Below are 17854 nucleotides of genomic sequence, written 5' to 3'. Positions count from 1 at the left end.
CATGCATTTCTGTCTGTGAACCGAACGCCGTGGAGTCCATTATCCCTTAGGCTATTTATACATGTATAGGAAGGGGGGAAAAAACTTGTGTTTTGGCTTCTCTTGCCGAAACTTGCCAGAAAGTTGTGGGTATACAGAGAAGAAGGATACTCAGGACACAGCCCTGGGGGGTCCTGTAGGAGTCAGAGAGGAAAAGTTGGACCCCATTCTTACCACCCGGCATCGTCCTGACAGGAAGTCCCACCAAACCCCATTTTCTAACCCAGCATTGTGAGAGGTTAAAGTGTCTGCTAAATGTCCGCTTTAAGTCCAGGACCCAGCTGCACAGACTGGGGTTAAGACCGAGACTCCCAAGCTTGGTGTTAAGTTTGGACTGTGTGGTGTTAAATGCTGAGCTGCAGTCAGCAAACAACATTCTGCAACTTTTCTTCTCCAGGTGGGTCTGTCATAACATTACACATACACCGTACTCATTCTATAGATGCTTTATACTGTATAAGCTATCATTCAAGCTGCACTAATCACCATCTCGTTGGTGAGCTCTCTTTGGCAGCCCAATTGCTGCAGGTTTACATCAAACTATAAAATCTGGTTAACACTATATTAAAAACTATTAAAAAGCCACAGGTGGGAGTGAAAAATGGTTAGTGGTTACTTCACCTCATTTGAATTGTAAGGTTGTGTCAGAATTACTTGAGGTGAGCACGTCACAATAAATGTTGCTGTTTGGCACTGGAAAGCTACAGGGTTGAAACAGCTTCAGGGGAGGGTTGTATCATGAGTGGCGGCCTGCCCGTCAGATCTTCTCATCAAACGGCTTCTGTGGCAACAGCTCCGAGCCCAAATATCATCTTGTGTGGGAGGCCTGGTGTTTGTTTTATTCGAAACCTCGCCTCATACTTTTGGTTAACCATTATCTTGCATCAGGTTTGTTGTTCCAGTCGGCAGTGCTGATCGGGCCTGAAACGAGTGGTTTGTTTAAAATGTGGGTGGCTGGCTCGATTCAGACAGCATTAGCTGAGGCAGCTCTGCTGGACCCGCTCAAGAGTATTTTAAACCTCCCCACAACATGAATGCCTCATTCAGGCCACAGGCCCCCCATTCCTTTCACTGCACTGTCGCCACAACCTGAATACCTTCGGATGTGTGTACAGAGAGCCATAGCCATGCCTACCCCCGAATACTCAAACATGTGTACTCGCAGACAGACATTCTCACCGCACCTCCCAGAGGCATATAGCATTATGACGCCTTATTGGGTCATTACCTGTTAAATGCCACTACAGGTTAAGTGCACTGATACCTGTGTCATTAAGCAGACAAAACACAATTGCCAGTCATGCCTCGCACTTTAAGTGTGCTGTGACATTGCTGTCATAACAAAGTGGATGATAACATATACGCACACTCACAATGACATACAGTAAGCACACTACTACACAGTACACATGCACATGTGCACACACACACAAACACACATAAACACACACACACACATAAGCACACACACACATGTAAGCAGATGCACATACACAGACACAGACACAGACACAAACACAAACACACACTCACACACACACCCCACATGCGTAAGCAGCCAGTTCGTAAGAATCTGGGTGGAGTGTGACAGAGCTAGTCACCTGGCCTGACATTCCATTCAGACAGGGCATGCATGAACTGGGTCCCTACTGAGGAATGCAGACATGTATAATACTCAATCAAGCAACAGCAATTAAATTATTTGCGTTTTTACTCTCCTTGACAGATGAAAGAGGCACCTTATCGGTGGTGTGATCAGATTAGACAAAACACGCATCACAAAGTTTCTCACGCCACTTTATTAACACAAGACACTTGCCCTTGATGCAGAGGTATTACTATAACGACAAATCAAGAAGTGATTAGCCAAATAAGGTCATTTGTCGCAAAATATTTGTTTCCTGATTTACAAAAAATCCTGCCTTTGTGTGTGTACTAATCGAGTATACAGTCGGCATAGTTCAATTGAAACGATAAGGAAATTATGTTTATTTAATAAATAGTGAAATGCTCATAAAGGGATGTCTGAGGAAAATCAACAAACAGCAAATGAGTAAATAAATGATAACAATAAATGATTAAGAACTCATGTAACATAATTGTTTCCCTTTCAATTCCCTCGCAGATTGGGGCGATTTACATGTTCCATGTAACAGCGATACAGCTTTCAGGGTATAATTCTCCCATTAATATTTCATTGCCATCAAAGTGTGTTTTCCAAAGGATAGGGTGACGTGCTGGTCAATCCCTCCAACCCCCCGTGCAGGCCCTCAGCTCAGCTACAATCCGGCCGGTCACAGGCTGGGCGGAGGAGGACAGCTGTGGTGTGGATGTGGAGGGCAGCGCCTCCGAAGTCATCTTATCCCGCGCGCCCGAGCGCAGGGGCACCTGTAGCGCCCCGGCAGCAACAGTAAATCACGTGACCATTTCCGCGCGAGGAAATCCTAATCCCGACGTTGATCTGCCCGGGCCCCGAGCTCCGCGCGGCTGATAGAGGGCACGCTGAAACCCGAGGCGGCGGCATTAAGAATTAAAAAGCCAGGGAAGTGGTCCCCACGCTCGCCTTGTTTTGTCATCAGCGCTCCATTAGTGTCACTTTAGGCCGTGCGGCCCCCTCCTGCCGCCTTCATTGGGCCTGAGTCAATATCGGGAAAGCCGGCCCGTTTTGGCCCAAATGGTTACAATACACCGTCTTCACGCCTAAAGAGCTGACAAAGGTTATTATAGTGACCCGCTGAGCAGACATGGAGGAGAGAGCTCCAGAGGATAAATCGTTACTCTATCGGCCCCAGACGCAGTAAGTAATGCGAGGTGGTGCCGAGGTGATGGCCCTGTTCATGGGTGTGCTTAGAATGCCACTAGATATGAGAACTACATTATGTGTACCTCTTTCAAACCAAAATGTTAACTTTTAAAGCATTCAAACAAAATGTCATATTTTGATAATAGTGAATTTAATGGATCTTATGTCCATACAATAAAACACTGTTTGGTTACACTTTACTTGACATAAACAAGTCATAAACATTTATGACATAACGTTTCTGTTATTGAGTGACATTCTGTTTTTGTCATAACAAGTTAGGGTTAAGATTAGGGTTAGTTTAAGGGTTAGGGTTAGGATTAGGGTTTGGGTTTGGGTTCATGTCTCATGACAGGGTCATGTGTTCATGACAGTGTCATGTCACTCTTATGTCGATACTGTCAAGTAAAGTGTTACCCACTGTTTTTTGTCTTTGGTCTCTTTTTTGTATGATTTGATGTGCAGAGAAATATCACATAATAGCATAACTTTGTACCATGTGGTCATTCTCACTATGTGGGTGTCCTAATCTTCTGGATACAATTCCAAGCAGCCTCGGTGTCCTGTGCTGAAGTGCACTGAGGCAGAAGGCCATGGGGAGGCAGGAGGCTGGAGGGAGGTGAGGTGACACGAGCGGGTTGTTTATGATGTGGCCTGCTCAGGTGGTCTGTTCCTGCACCCACAGCCTCCACAGATCTATAGCCGCTGCCACTGCATCCCCACAGGCACAAAGCCACAGGGTACCCCACCCGACCCAACTCAACCCCACCCGACCCAACTCAACCCAAGGCAGCACAGGGCTGCACTCACAACACTGTTTCACATTACACAGGCCCTCAGTGCTGATGCACACAATACACATATCAGTCTCATTACGGAATGACCAGTGGAGAAGTCCTTTGACCAATGGGAATGAATATTTGACTTCTCAAACTTTATTAAAAGACATTATTTTAATAGTGAAAGTGTGTTTGTGGGTTCTAGAGAATTTTCATTATCATAAACATGGGTATGAGAAGCCAAAAGCACTTCACTCTTACCACTGTGCTTCTAGTCTGTCCCTATATAGTAATGTCTCTATAATACTACATGGCAGTGTGCCATCATGCACACAGACACAGATGTAACACACACACACACACACACACACACACACACACACACACACACACACAGAGAGAGAGAGAGAGAGAGAGACTCACAAACACCATACATACACTAATGGTTAAAGATTTCTCTTTCTTGCTTCTCCAGAATGTCAATAAATAAACCAAATAGCATTAAGAATAACTTGAACTATATGATCGGAGCTCTAATTTGATAAAATTAGTATCAGTGTTTTAAGGTTTGGCCATTTAGGTGAAATCCTAAGCCAAAGTGGGAGTAATTTGGTCGTAGGGAAATTGATTTTGAGCATCAGCACTTTCTCATTTTCAAACAGAGCCTTCGGCTAACCAGGTTAATTTCTGTTAAACGCATTACCCAGGTAGCTCCTGCTCTCCCTCGCAATGATTATGTGTCGGAGTTGAGGGATTAAAATTTCGTGCAAATAAGAGAATTATTATGGTCCCTGACTGGAAAGGGAAATTAAGCGCCGCCATTACGCTCTGTCTCAGGGCCCAGAGCAGAGATTAAAGATGATATTATTAGGAACAGTTGGAGTCTCCATGGGATGAAATAGAGATTTCTATCAAATGGGGATTTCTTTTCTGTCTTCCACTGAGCCAATTTGTCAGGGGGAGCTGTTTACAAAAGATCTGAATGGATGGATATGAATATTATATACTTAAAAAGATGCTACAAATACAATTTGATATTTTTGTCATAGTGACAACACTGCCAATCTACATGCATGTGTAAGTAGGCATAGTATATCAAAAGTCAGCATTTATCCTAAATCCTCAGTACTCTCTAAAGCCCTGAGTCTTCTCTGTTAAGTTTCCATAAGAACAAAACAGAACCTAAAGTGCCCATAAGTATGGAAGATTTGTGTATGGGCAGCTCAATCAATGTATGTTGCAGCCCAGAACATCCAAAAGAGCCCAGTCCCTGCAGCAGCCTGTCCTGTGCGTCCTGTGGCCGGCCCATCTGGGGGCCGCACGTGGCATTTGGGTGCTGCTAAGTGTAACCATGTGGGGGAACCTGACACTGCTGCTGAATGGGCTGAAGGGTTAACCTGGGCAAGCAGGAAAGCCTCAGAGCCCTGGAGATGGATGGTACTTCATTCCCTTTCAACAGAGAGAAAGAGAGAAAGAGAGAGAGAGAGAGAGAGAGAGAGAGAGAGAGGGAGAGACAGATAGGCTGGTATACTGAAAACAAGGAGAGTGGAGAAGAGAGACTGAGTGGAATGGCTGGTTGGTTGGTGAGAGGGGAAGATAAAGGGGAGAGGTAGAGAGTGAGAGAGATGGGGCACTCATCTAAACGAGAGGCAGAGAGAGAGAGAGAGAGAGAGAGAGCAAAGTAGACTGAGAGGAGAAACAGAGACAGAGAAAAGAGACTTCATCCATCCGGCTCCGTCTCAGGGGTTTCTGCGGCGACCGTGCCTTCCAGTGCGGCCGACCGACAGGAGGCATTTACCGTACGCCATCCGGCAGCCAAACAACAAGCAGCCACACTAATGGGCGAAAAAAGCAAAAAGCCACAAGCCACACGTATCCAGTAAATAGCCGACTGACCGCAGTCATAGAAATGCAGGCCTTTTCCATTCTGTTTGATTCCACGCGCCAGGTACACTCCTGTGCCCATTACAGCGTCCAGGCCAGCCGTCGTCTGACCACTGTTGTGACTCCTGTAAGTTCATCTCAGGGAGTGTGGTCGCATCCCAGGCTCCCACTGAAATGAGAGGAGGGAGCCTCCAGGAGAGGCTGTGTGGGACATGGAGAGAAAGAGAGAGAGAGAGAGAGGTGGTGGGAGGAGAAGAAAGATAGGAGAGATGAAAGAGAAGAGGAGAGGAACAATGGTCTGCTGAGTCCAAAAGACTTGGTTTGCCATTAGCCAGTGTATTTCATTCTCCTCCCTGTATGTATGTATGTATACAGACACACACACACACACACGCACACATATGTTTGTGTGTGTGTATGTGTGTGTGTGTGTGTGTGTGTGTGTGTGTGTGTGTGTCTGTGTGTGTGTGTGTGTGTGTGAGAGAGGTGTGTGTGCTGGAGGATTAGAAGGGCCACACGCTGATGGATCTTCCTGAGGTCAAGTGGGCAGTTCAGTCCCCAAACAGGGATTGGGGGTTGGTTGGGTATCAACCCAGCTCGCCATGCCTCAAACCTCCTGTTGACTCCAGCATGTGCTTTAAGTTAAGGCAGCGACTGCGTCTGATGAGGGGTTAAGTGAATTTCCCAGCTCACCGGCGTCTGGGCTTATTTGCTTTGTTCAGCTCTGCAATGGATTACAAAGAGCCTGTGCCCTCCAATCGCGTGCCCACAAATCCTCCCCAGGTCATTACTGTTACAGAAATGGTGTGATTGAGGCCCCTTATATTTGACTTTACACAGAGATACTGAAACCTGACACACACTGTTACACCAACATTGCACAGACATTCAGCATTCACACAGGGCCAACTAAAACTGGTATGTCTGTAAGACTGAATTTGATCAAGGTAGAATTTTTTGGCTTTCTCCCTTGGCACTGTTTCATACACAGGCTCAGAGATTGTTTCCACTTTGCCCATCCTTAATGTCAGTCTTTTGAAAGGCGAGCTAATCTTCTGAACTTCAGCTGAATGCTCCTCTGTTCACTGCCCTTTCCTAAACAATTCTGCATTCTGTTGCCGCTTGAAGCCTGAAAATTGTTAAGCATCCACATACTGCTGTTGGGATTGTTGCTCTCTTTGAAACTCTTAGCTCTTCTTATGTTCTTCTTACGTCACCAGCTCTGTCTCTCTCTCTCTCTCTTTCTCTGTCACTCCCTCTCCTTTTTTCATTCTTTCACAGACGCTGTTCAGCAACAGCACTGGCGCCTCCCTTAGGCTGTGATTAAAGTCAATGAGTGAAATAAGATACAAGGAAATTGAAATGATTAGCTTTTATTGTAACCACGGCGACTGGCAGGGCTGCCCTGCCACAGAGCAGGAAGGCAGGGCCCATAAAGCAGGGCCACTCGACTGTGAAAATATGAGTTGGGAAGCACAGCGCAGTGCGGGGAGGAGAGGGAGACGAACGCTGATTATATGCTGATTTTGCGCTGTGCTCCATGAAATGCGCCTGACCTCATCACGCAGTCCCATGACTTCCTGGGACGCCACTGGACGCAGCTGAGTGATCGATCATGCCATACGGCTTTAGTCATTAGTCAGCTTGTATTTTTCCCTCTCTGGAAAAAAGAAACAAAATACTAGCTAGCAGACATCTGAGTATATTTTTGCTCTTCCTTTTTTTGTGCATATATTTATTAGCTGTTAAAATGACTTGCATCATGGAAAACGTCAATGATGCCTGTCATGAATGTGAATGCTATGAACCCTGTTGTGCAAACCATAAATTTGAGGATGCAAAAGGTACTGCCGTTCTGTAGATGAGCAATCTGATGAAAATTAAAATGAAGGCCTCAGCTCAGCTTACTCCCCTTGGCACTCCTCTGTTGCTTACAGATTTGTTTGATCTAAACTCTGTGTGTCCCCCTCCGCACCCCCAGCCCCCCAAGTCATCCCACTAGTCCGCCACACTCGGGCCTGGCAGCGGAATAAAGGCTGCAGAGCCGCACAACTGTGCACGGGCCGGGGCCAAGCGGGCAGGATGCCATCGGTACATTTCCACATTCTCTCATCGCCAGCACTGCGCTTCCTCTCTGCAGGCCATCCATCACCCGCCGAACGCCACGCGCACACCAGGCGCTCTCTCCCAAACGTGCCACGCCGGCTGGCCGGCCGGCCAGGGGCCTTCACCCCCCGGGCTCCCCGCGCTGCGCCACACAGCTACAAAGCCACAGGGGAGAGGGGAAGGGTGGGTTACAGACCAGTTGGTGGACCATGTGGGCAAAGAGTGAGAATGTGGGCAAGAGGGCCACCATCTCAATCCAGGGCAGATGAAACGGCTTCACTGGCTCCTTTCCTCTTCTTTTCCTCTCTTCGCACCTCCTCCCCCCTGGAGGAGGGGGGATTCCTCTCTCCTGTGGCCTCCGTGATTTCCTTTTTGAAGCCAAGGGGCAAAAAAAAATGATTTTTTTTTTAAACGGCCGGCAGCCCGGGTCTTGGCAGACCTTCGGCTTCCCTGTGGGGGCACAAATTGTCACGGCCACCGGTTGGCCAATACCAAACCACCGTGACCGGGAGGGAAGTGACATCATGCACCCTGGCTTGGCGTGCGGGTGTGATGGCACTATAATAGCCATAGCACTGCGCTTCTGACGCCTGCCAAGAGCCGCTTAACCACCGGGAACAGCGATGGCGGCAGAGAAGGGGGTAGCGCACTGCCACAAACGGCATCTTAATTTGTCCCAGAGAGCTTCCTGTCAGGGGGGCTCCAGCCTCCGCCCCCGCCCTCACGCCCTCCTCCCCCTCCCTCCCTCGCTACAGGAGCAGTGCCTGACATGGATGTTTGTTTTCCTGAGCTTCATCTGCTTGTTGTGGTTACTCTGCCTTTATTTTTGTGACTCCACAAAACACACACAGGACCATAGCAAATGGAGATAATGCACAGAAGGCCACATCGCTGGCTTAGCTGGACCCAGTTGCCAAGATTTGACCACATGACAAGAGCTAAATATTTGTTTTTCAAAAACTCAGTGCATCAATTGTTCTGTCCATTTTTTCTGATTAATAAAATAAATGGTGCAATTCTTCTACAAATGGCTTTGCCCTGGCTTCATGGAAATTTTTTGTTTTATTTTTGAAGTGAGTGTACTATGACATTAGATGGGATTTAAAAATATAAATTTCATAAGCAGACAGCGTTGATGTCAGTCGCATAACCGGAGGCCTGTGGCATGACTTCATCACACTGAAGGAGAGTTTGCAAAAACATGCTCTAGTGAGATCTCTCCACTGCCGGCTTACAGCAAATTTAAACGATGCTTCTTATTTAGGCAAGCATATTACATTGCAATGCGATACTGGATTACATTCGGCAGAAAGAGGAGACGGGCTCTATTCCCCCCCGCCTCCTGCTGAACCCTCCACTCACTTTAGGATGTAACTTCATCACTGATGTGCTGCCAGACCCGTTGGGGGAGCTGAAGTTTGGAAACACCACGCCCCATCAAGGCCTCCCAGTCTGAGGAGAGTGTTTAGCTGCGAGCTGAAACACACAAACATAAAGCTTCATCCAAGAGTGATATCTGCCTCAGAGGATTTGCAGTTTAATGGACTGAGCTAAATGCATTCCATCTTGGCGTTACCAGGTGAATAGGGCCATATCTGGTTTCTGCACACTGTTTTTCTCCACGTCTCATTCCCATTAGCGCTTATCCATTTTCACACTCTGTGGGGTTTTCCCTCTCCCCCCACTTGTAATAGGCCCACTGAAGAGAGCAACACACCTTTAAAGTTCAAGGTTCTTTGATGTAACATAATGTATTATACTGATTTAATGTATCATACTGACAATATGTGCCATGCATAATGTTTCAAATCAGTTTTGCACTTTAAGTTTTTGGCATAACTTAGTGCCATGCATTGTTTATTCATTGCCCACTGAGTAAGACCATGAAAGTAGATGGGCATGTGCTGTGTTATTGTTTTGAGACACAGTGGTTGATGATTCAACTATTCTGTCTTTCATCTCAGTCCAAATACTATGATTTGCCAGTCAACAAGTCAATGCATGCAACAGCAGCTGTTGCACAAGCATCATCATAAACATGAAGATCAAGTGATCCAGGCAATCAATCACGACATTTGTTATTAAAACACTTTTGAATGCTAAATGACTGGTGTCTACTTCATTTTAAGCCAGCAAACATCAGTACAGTTCTCCACAACCAAGCAAGGGTCAACTTGTCACGAATCTGCGGCTCAGTAGGTCTACAATAGGGCTCTGATGGTGTGAACTTGAGAAAAAAAGAGTTCCCTGGCCTCCTTTATTTCCTCCGCGCTAAATTGCGTGTTAGCCGTCCAAGCATCCGATGTGAGGAAGCTGTGGCCATTTGCGCATCCCGCCGAAAGGAACCATTTGATGTTGGGTCACATTTTCTGCGCCGGCAGAGAGACAGATAAGAGCGACTGTTCCTCTCACAGCTGTGTGTCCAGGGGCTGTTGGCAAACGCATCTTCCAGCTAGCTTCCTCCACAACAGGCCATTGTGTCACCAAGTGAGAACTGCAGCATCTAATTAAGGTCAGAGGGAAGAGAGGATGGGAGCTCAAGATGTGGGGGTGCAAGAGAGAATTGTTCTCCACATATGATGAGGGAAGGGAGACAGCATGCGCTGGAGTTATGTGGTTTGGAATGGTGGGAAAATAAGACTCACATGTGATAATACTTTGTTATCCCTGCCTCCATTCCTCACCTGTTCACTGTAGAATCTGTTCAATACATACATGATATTCATGTTCAAACTTGACTGACTGTTTTGTTGTCTGTTGCGCATCCACCAATGCCTTCATGTTGCTGTTGAATGGTCTACATTTACATTCATTCATTTAGCAGACACTTTTATCCAAAGCGACATTCAAATGAGGATTAACATTCAAGCTGCATTGCAACGTCTAGAAAGGAGGTATTTTTAATGAGGAATCTGTATTTCTGCCCTTGGCTATTTGGTGTGCACACATCCGCACTGATAATAAATGTTTCACTATAGTTAAAGTCCTAGTTCCATACTCACCTAGAGTCTTGTTTCAGTTCCCTCATATTTGCCTGTCACTTCTTTCTGTTTCTTTTCATTTTCTTTCAACTGTTGGGCATTGTTCTGCTTATAGATCTCTTTTGATGAGAGCACATTTGTTTCATTAGGGATTAAAGGACTGTAGAATGTAAATATGTCTTTCTGGTGGGTAAAATGTTTTAGATCATTGCAACTGTGACAAAATAATCCATTGTCATTGAACTTTGATTCCCAAAAGCAATGCTCAAATGTGTTTGATTCGTGCACTGGCAGATGTGTACATTGCTTAAAGTGCACTAACACAAATACACACACATAGATAGAGAGAGAGAGAGAGAAACACAGAGAGACAGAGAGAGAGAGAGAGAGAGAGAGAGAGAGAGAGAGATCAGGAAATTGTATGTTACATGGTGCCCTCTTGTGGCACGAGACCTTCTTTGGTTCTTCCATCACAGTCCTGTCTCAAAACATAAATACTACTTGCAATTCCACATTCCATTGTCCTCCACAATGAGATGGACAGAGCCACCATGGTACTGGTTTTTATTTTCCCTTCACTTTTTTGTTGTTTTCAGGCCCTAAAAGTCTGAGCACTAATTATGATAATAAGCGTGCAGATTAGTCAGCATTGCCTCAGAGAGTAGACTGGGAGACATATGTTTATCCACAGTTCTCTGGCAACAGCAGGGCTTTGGTGGTTGATGCTTGTGGAAAAAAATATAATGGGTCTTAATTGGAAGTTTAATTGTCAACAGCACTTCAAGAATGATGAGAGCTCTACAACCAGTGGTATTTGAATATGTTTCATGCCTTCCCCGTTTGCCCATATTTTGTGCTTGTGCTCAGTAATGCTATAGCCATGGTTTTTAAGCACATGGTGTGCCCGGAAAATCATTCAGAGAAAGTGTACCTTGTATGGAACATGTTATGCTATCTTGGACCGTGAAATCAATGGAGAGCATTAGGACTATCTGAATGGGTTAATGGTGAGATATTTGTCTACGCACAATTGTATAAATGACATGTAATGTGGTGTGCGATATGGAATTAAGCAAGGCATGCCATGGATGGTGATGCTGCGATTTGAGTGTGCATTCGGATTTTTATGGGCAAACAGTGTAGAACACCAACAGAGAGAACACATTGGCGCCTGATAGGCTCTACGAAAGGGGGGACGGTATGGAGAGAAAGAAAAAAATGTTGATGAAAGCAAATGAAAACAGACAAGCTGTAGTAGGCCTACAGGCTACAGCCAGGCTGCCAAACTTACCACAGGAGCACAAATTAATGTATGAGAGAGAGAGAGAGAGAGAGAGAGAGAGACTCTGTATGTTTGTGTGTGTGTGTGTGTGTGTGTGTGAGAGAGAGAGAGAGCGAGAGAGAGAGAGAGAGAGAGAGAGAGAGAGAGGGAGAATGTGTGTTTCTGTGTGTGTGAATTTGTAAAAATGGGTGGTGGCTGATTAATAAATCAATGCATCATGGAAACCGAATGAGAATTAATTGTGTGCTTCTCTGCTTGGATTTCCGCGCTTTTGTCAATAGCAGAGTAGCATTACAGCTCTGTGCAACGGAGACGCATGTTTTCTTTGGCCAGGAATTAATAACTTTTCATTCAGTGCGGAAATGACAGGGATAGCAATTAAGGAAATGGAATGATTTTATTGGCCATGATGTTTATATTACTTTCCAGATGTTGGACAGCTGTAAGAGTTCTGGTCTTACAGATATGGCAGTCTGAAGGACTTGGAAGTAGAAGTTTGAGTTATATTTAATGAAAATTGTGCTTTCTATGATGCGTATGTTATGATGAACAACAGAACATGACTGGTTACTGTTCCACTATTTTACTATGACAGAAAGATGCACCCTCATAGTATATTCACAGTGCTTCAAATGCTTATATATTTGAATTTTGAATTGTAAAGTACTAGGTTGTGTGCATACAAAATTGTCTATAAGGATAGATCTATGCGTTTTTGTGTAGCCATGGTTACATTGGTTGCTACGTGCACTAAGTGAGAGAAAAGGGAGAGAACAAACTCATTTCCTTCCCTCTGTCCCAACAAACACACACACAGACACACACGCCCACCCTACTCACACCATCATCTGATCAAATACACTATTTACAAATTATTTGTTACATCCAATCTTTCTCAAACACTCAAAATTCTAATTTTTCAACAGTGCTTTACATAATTGGTATCCAATAGGATTTGTTTCCTGACTACTGTGTCTTTGACCAACCAATGTTTCACATTGTTTTGCATTGTTGTGATGGTCTTACATCTGGTTTCCAGTGAAAATGCATCACCCCATTACCATCGCCTGTGATCTGGAGGATGCTTTAATCTGAGGCTATAAACTCTGCTTAATTACATCCTCTTTAAGTGCTCAGTTAATTATAACATAATCAAACAGGAAATGCATCTATTTTAGTCAAACCGACAGACTGTGTTAAAGATGCTCTGCAGACAGTTGTTTATATCCCCTAATTCTTGAGTGTAAACTACAGAGACACACATAAAGTGCCATGCACTCATGAGTTTAACCTCTATTTGTGCTGAACAGGGAGGGAAATCAGTGTCCTATACAATATAATATATTGATAGGCTAAATGCTTAATTAAAAAAAAAAGTGAGTTTGAATTAGGCTACAGGCTGTCCTATATCAAACTGCTTTTCTTCTATTACCGACACTGTGGAGATTCTAAAGAATTTATCAAGTTGGTAGCCTACCATAAACAGTAAGTGAAACTATTCACCAAATTGTATCTTATCAGTAACATGGGGCAACACAACACTTGCAGTAAGGTGTAGTATGCCTTGTGTGCCTGTGTAGTATACACCAAAAATCCTTGATCAGCCTACTAACTTCACTTCTACTCCTACTTCTACGCCTACCAGTGTTAAAAGTCAAATTAATATATCGAAACGTCACTTCCTGTTTACAATATTCAAGATGGCGTCTGGTGTAGAGGTAGGGATTGCTATGCTACATATTTCGAAAAATGTAATTATTGGTATTTAAACTGCGCTAACTGGTTTATTATTTGAAATTCAGTTTCATTGTGTCTGTATATTTACGACGGCAGATATTCATTGATTTTCCCTAGTTTTGACTATTCACTAGTCGTCGCAGTTTTCCGTCGGGCTTTAAGCTAACTGTTAACGTTAGACAACGTTGTTGAGGTTGTTGGTCGGGGGAAAACTACGACATCAGTGACTGGCTAATCATGTTTATGAATTATATAATTGTACGTACGTAGTGGGAGAAGAATATGGATTAAACACGGTATTATGAGTGATGTTAAACTCACTTGGTAAATGCGGCGGTGTCGGCGCTAACGTTATTTGTTCGGTGTTGGTGTTATTAAGTTCGAGTGCTCAGCTTAATGTAATGTTAGACCCTTTTGTCTTTTGATCCGTATTATATTTGGCGCAGTATTCATAATGATAATAATATTCATAATGATTTGATAATTTTGCCTATATTAGCTGTTTTCAGTCATTCTGTTAAAACTCACGTAGGTGTCTACGCCAGTTCCTGAAGAAGAGACAACAGAAAGCCTCGCATCCCAGAAGAGAGAGGAGAGGTTAAGAAAGTTCCGTGAACTTCATTTCAAAAGGGTGAGCGCAACAGTGTTTCTCAGTGATATTGACTATGCAAACTGGCTATTTTGTTGCTGCTGGGAAATAACACACAATGAACTTGTTGATAGACGCTGATTAAAGTGTTGCAGTGGTATCCCATTATTGTGGTATACCATGGTATGAATATACACATTGTGTACCAAACAAACCCTGTATGGATATAAAAGTGTCTGGCAAAGCATGAAACATGTCAGACATGTTCACATGAACCCATCTTTGAGAACACCATCCGAAACCATCCATAACCATTACAAAATGCAACATCGAAATAATTTTTCACATCCTGGCTCCTAGCTAAATCTGTCCTGCTGACTTACTGACACTCAGTACGGTGTCAAATTACAGAATACCATGCAATTTATATTAGTATTATACAGTTAAAAAATCATACTATTGCATCCCTAACTGATTATCATGCTCATTAGAGTTGAGTAGTGAGTATGGTGTATGTCTCTGTTGCAGAATGAAGCTCGCAAACAGAACCATCAGGAGGTGGTTGAGGAGGACAAGAGACTGAAACTTCCATCTAACTGGGAGGCAAAGAAAGCTCGTCTCGAGTATGAGCTAATGGTCGATGAGAAGAAGAAGGTGAACATTTTGCCCTTCTTTTTTGTTATTTGAAATAAGGTGATAGACTAGCATTTTCAGCAGATTATGATTAATAGCATTTTTTCCCCAATTCATATTAAGCACAGAGTTATATTTTGGTTTGCTATCTGACGTTTACCTATTGGAAAATGTTTTAATTGTGATCCATATTGTGTTAAACATTTAAAATGAAGTATTCTTTTGAACCAGCAAATTTCAAATGAGGCGGCAGGCAAAACGTTTTTATATTAATAAAATAGCCCAAGTTGCAATATATCAGCGTCTCTGTAGCAGCCAGTTAGGACGGAGCTGTGCAGTATGTATGTTAGGGAGAAGATTACGTTGGTGCCGTGTCAACGATGGGAGTGAGGTTTAGGGGGATGCGTATAATGGTAGCCAACTGGGACATAGCTGAGCATTACGCATGCTCAGTAAACCTCCCTCTTGACACCTTAAGAGATGTAAGAGCTGTAAGCGATGCTAGCACCCATGGGTTTTAGCTCCCTTGCTAGTGCACTCGCCTCCCAATCTGGAGGTGCTGTGTGTTGCGGGTTAGAGTCCGGACTATAATGCTTACAAAAATAAATATTACAATAGTGCTATCTCATGGCTGTGCCATCCTTATGGTCACATTGGAATCAGACCTGCTAATTCTTAAAGCTAACACCTGGAAGGTGCTTATGAGGCTTTCAGAATGAGCAAAGAGAATACAGAGTTCTGTATTTTTTATGATTTGAGGCTTTCTATAATCTGTATATTCAATGCTTTGGCAACACCATGGGCTTTTCAAGTGGTCATGTCAATAAAGAGTATTGAATTAAATTAAATTAGATGGAGTGCCCTGCAAGGGGTCCATGTCAGGCAAACATTGGCCTGCACCACAGGCACAGCTCTGATAAACTGCTGTGTGATTTGTAGGAGTGTGCAGAGCGTGGGGAGAACTACCACCGTGTGAAGCTGCTTGAGATCAGTGCAGAAGATGCTGAGAGGTGGGAGAGGAAGAAGAAAAAGAAGAATCCAGACCCGGGTTTCTCTGGTGAGTCCTGTTCACACACAGTGGAAGCGCACCATTATTTATTATACTGTGGCCAATATGGCTGCCAGCTGTTGCTCTTCAAGCCTTAAGGAGATGAATTGACAAGGGAGGGGGGCGAGGGGGAAACAGTGGCTGTTATTCATTGGTCCTGGCAATTATGAACTGAAGAGTTTTTCCTCTCCCACTGACTTTGTATCTCTCTCTCTCCATCTCTCTTTATTTCTGGCCAACCCAAAAGGCTATGCTGAAGCCCAGCAGCGGCAGTACCAGCGTCTCACCAAGCAAATCAAGCCAGACATGGAGAGCTACGAAAGACAACGAGAGGAATAGTATGTTCCTTGTGCACTTTTACTTGACTACCTGCTATGCCAGTTTTATGCCTGTTAAATGATAATGGAGATTAATTAAATGTTGCATGTTAAATATTTGAATGTAAGGAATGTGAACTGATGAAATATAGTGTGCACAGAGTACATTATGTGTAATATGGAACCCTTCTGGTTACCTTTCAGTGGTGAGGACTTCCACCCCACCTCCAACAGTCTGATTCATGGAACCCACGTGCCCACCAAAGAAGGCGTCGACCGCATGGTCCAGGACCTGGAGAAGCAGTAAGTGGGAGGTTGGAGGGGAAGGAAAGAGACCAGGACATGCCTTAACATTGTGAAAAGACTCCTCTGTTCAACAGTGCAGTCATGAATAACATTAGATGATGGCATCATCTGAGTCGTCTATCTTTGCCGTGTACAGCGTTGGGCCAGACAATGCCAATCTGAAATTTTGATTAAGCCTGAAGATGTAGCAATTAGTGGTTACCCTTTAAATTATCTGCATCAGTTTATATTTTGTGTTGTAGACATCTGTGTAGACAACAAAGCTATGAAAAATTGGGGCGATTTGTAGAATGACCATGTGCTTTAACCTATGATGTCATGCTATGGGCATTTAGTGCTACTTTTCATGATTTTCCATGACAAACAGCACTTGGAAAACTGATAACGTGTGTGCATGTGTTTGTTTCTCTCTTCAGCCTTGGTGTTCTAGGCTAGATTATGCTTTCAAGATCTATTTTTGGGTGTCCTATTGTAGCCATAGCTTCTGTGAGAGATTAGCCAATGCAGTCGGTGCCAGGCCATGACGCATATCTCCATGCTTTGAAGATGCTTGGAGAGAGAAAAAAAATGACAGTGTCTGTGTTAGCTGTACTGCTTCAGCGGGCTTGAAAGTTGACTGGCTCCATTGTATTGTCAGCTCCTCGAATTAACTGCATGTCAGAAAGTGAAGCAAGACCATCTGGAAAAGATTCAGTCGAGTGAATCCTTTTTTCTAGGGTATTCAAAGCACAAATCTCTGTCTGACCCTGTCACTTTTACCTCTCCTCACCCCTCCAAACAGGATTGAGAAGCGGGCTAAATACAGCCGCAGACGAGCCTACAACGACGACGCGGACATTGACTACATCAACGAGCGCAACGCCAAGTTCAACAAGAAGGCTGAGCGCTTCTACGGCAAATATACTGCCGAGATCAAACAGAACCTGGAGAGAGGAACTGCTGTGTAATCGTAGGTCAATGTTCTAGACGTTTCCGGATTCAGCAGCTGTCCATCAGCTTGTAAAAACAAAATCACCCATAATTTCTCTTCTGGGCGATCCCCTGTTATCTTTGTGGAGAACAAGCTTCTCTTTGTCTTCTGGTTGAAGGGTGGCATAACAAAGCAGTGAGGACTGTGATATCATCAGAGGTGACTGTGAAACAGATTTCTCTTACATTTCTTTATATTATTTCTTTTAAGCAGGCAAAGCATTTGACCATATAGCGATTCATTGATCATGCAAGGTTTCTATTCGCATCGGTATTTTTTTGTTTATATAAATGCATTCTATTCCACTTTTATGATTTCTTGTTTGTTTTGCATAATAAACAACTATAGTGTTTACTGATACATCTTTTAATTACGTTTCC

General features: G+C 44.0%; 1 protein-coding gene and 1 long non-coding RNA gene across 3 annotated transcripts; both read left to right on the top strand.

The window, feature by feature from the left end:
• Positions 1-3124: 3124 nt before the first annotated feature.
• Positions 3125-11240, top strand: LOC121693470. Its single transcript, XR_006025513.1, has 3 exons — positions 3125-3252; positions 4097-4099; positions 11231-11240. It is a non-coding gene; the product is annotated as an uncharacterized LOC121693470 (long non-coding RNA).
• Positions 11241-13517: 2277 nt separating this feature from the next.
• On the top strand, positions 13518-17834 carry syf2 (SYF2 pre-mRNA-splicing factor). 2 transcript variants are annotated; one of them, XM_042071576.1, is made up of 7 exons: positions 13518-13592; positions 14144-14242; positions 14729-14854; positions 15773-15890; positions 16129-16219; positions 16403-16501; positions 17286-17834. In XM_042071576.1, exons 1-7 carry the CDS (start codon positions 13575-13577, stop codon positions 17449-17451), a joined length of 717 nt encoding a protein of 238 aa, XP_041927510.1. In that variant the 5' UTR covers positions 13518-13574; the 3' UTR covers positions 17452-17834. The 2 variants fall into 2 exon arrangements, with proteins under 2 accessions (XP_041927510.1, XP_041927509.1); XM_042071575.1 differs by lacking the exon at positions 13518-13592 and adding an exon at positions 13834-13869.
• The last annotated feature ends 20 nt before the right edge of the window (positions 17835-17854 follow it).

The sequence above is a fragment of the Alosa sapidissima genome, chromosome 19, assembly GCF_018492685.1.
Source record: "Alosa sapidissima isolate fAloSap1 chromosome 19, fAloSap1.pri, whole genome shotgun sequence".
In the NCBI taxonomy this organism is placed as follows: domain Eukaryota; kingdom Metazoa; phylum Chordata; class Actinopteri; order Clupeiformes; family Clupeidae; genus Alosa; species Alosa sapidissima.
The sequence above is the reverse complement of the archived record's forward strand: the minus strand, read 5'-3'. Positions and strand labels throughout refer to the sequence as shown.